Source organism: Cornus florida, unplaced genomic scaffold (assembly GCF_030987335.1).
Source record: "Cornus florida cultivar Cherokee Brave unplaced genomic scaffold, ASM3098733v1 CherokeeBrave_3.0.0_Hap2_Chr04, whole genome shotgun sequence".
In the NCBI taxonomy this organism is placed as follows: domain Eukaryota; kingdom Viridiplantae; phylum Streptophyta; class Magnoliopsida; order Cornales; family Cornaceae; genus Cornus; species Cornus florida.
In genome coordinates this window covers 92,586,312-92,588,013 of record NW_026775574.1, presented here as the reverse complement: position 1 = coordinate 92,588,013, position 1,702 = coordinate 92,586,312, and the positions used below count along the sequence as shown (strand labels likewise).

Below are 1,702 nucleotides of genomic sequence, written 5' to 3'. Positions count from 1 at the left end.
ATCAATTATCAAACTGTAATGAACATCAACCTGACTTGTATCATGAAATTAATGAATTTCTGTGATGTTAGATTAGGATTAATAAAGTTTGAATAACAGAAATAAATTAATTGCATTTGCAGTGTATTGTATTCTGATTGGGATTCTTTTTGTGCTGAAATTAATTTGAAACTGCTATATATATACACTCACAAAATTATTTTTCAATCTTGAAAAACTAAAATTTCTCATAATTAATGAACAAAAACTCTTTGTTTATATATGGAAACAGAATGAGCAATTCAAGAATCAACAATGGTGCAGACTAGACAGAAACAAGTGTTTCATTCAATTCAAATGTGAAAAATTATTTTTGAATTCTTACCAACAATTGTATTATTTGATCTGTGTAACAAATAAATCCTTCAGTTAATTATTCATCATACAAATCGCAAGCAATATTTGAACCTCCAATTAATGCCGCTTTATCCTCATGATCATGTCCTCTCTCTCCTTCTTCCCCATTTCGTCGCGCCAAATAAAAAAAATATATCAAGATTCCAATCTAGCTCACCCCAACTTATACAAACTCAGCAAGTAGTTGTATTATCATATCCAATTAATCAATGTGATCATGAACACTAATCAAGGTCTAAATGTTTGCCTGCAAGATTGGCAAGTGATCTCCATGCATGTAGAATCCACTTGTCGCGTTGCTCTCTCCTTCATTCTCTCCACCTTCTCCACCTCGTCGCGAGCCCTCTCCCACAGGTGCCTTGCTCGCGCGAACTCGGACTGTGCCATCTCCATTTCGCGCTTAGTGAGCTCCCTCACGCTTTCTGCGTACGCCTTCTCCATTGCAGCTAGTCGAATTTGCTCTGCAGCTTGCCATTTCAGTGCCTCCACACAACCCATGTCGGGTCTTACAGTACCGGAGGTGTAGTCGCAGATGTTAGGCCTCACTATGACACAGTCTGATGAGGGAGGCCTAATTGGCCTTAAACTTATGGACAGTTGAAGGTCCAGTGATGGTTCAGACCCCGTCGATGACCGGAATCTAAGCGATGAATCGGACGGCCATGATGGGATTCTGGATGAAGAAGGTGTGGAGTGTGAGGTGGGGAGGAGTTGAAGTTCCTTGTGAGCTTCTTCCATTGAAAAAAAAGGGAAGAGAAGTGTGTGAGACAAAGAGGAGCTGAGTGTGTGTGTGTGTGTGTGTGAGAGAGAGAGAGAGAGAGAGAGTGGCCGAGAGGTTTGTGGAGGTGGCAGAAGTTGTGCGTATATATATACAAACAGTTTGAATTTTGATTCCAGAAATGCCCAAGTTTGCCATGCAAAATGACTTAACCAACTTGAATATAGTGAAATGACAAATTTATCCTTTTGGTACTTGGTGTTGCATAAAAATCAGAACCAAATCATCATCCTCATCGACAGTCTTCCTGTTCAGCTTTAACTTTCAGTTCTTTAAACTATACATGCATATGGATAAGGATATTATAAGAGCTTATTATAGATTCTGCCTAATTTTTATGATTAAATAAGGAAAAAAGGTCTGAATGTATAGAGATAGACAGCAAAGAGAGAAAAAAAAGGTATTTGAAAAGGCAATACCATTGTCGCTCAACATATTAAGTCAACTTATTCAATTTGTGTGTGTGAGTGTGTGTGTGTGAGAGAGAGAGAGAGAGTTATATTTGCCATTTTTCTATTTTTAAATAAA

General features: G+C 38.0%; 1 protein-coding gene across 1 annotated transcript; it reads right to left on the bottom strand.

Annotated features, from left to right (window-relative positions):
- Positions 1-305: 305 nt before the first annotated feature.
- On the bottom strand, positions 306-1,223 carry LOC132302331 (protein indeterminate-domain 16). Its single transcript, XM_059799166.1, has one exon. It carries the CDS (start codon positions 1,132-1,134, stop codon positions 625-627), a length of 510 nt encoding a protein of 169 aa, XP_059655149.1. The 5' UTR covers positions 1,135-1,223; the 3' UTR covers positions 306-624.
- Between the last annotated feature and the right edge of the window lie 479 nt (positions 1,224-1,702).

What these genes read in the sequence shown, in the direction of transcription:
- LOC132302331 (XM_059799166.1), bottom strand. Translation starts at nt 1,134, where the DNA reads ATGGAAGAAGCTCACAAGGAACTTCAACTCCTCCCCACCTCACACTCC.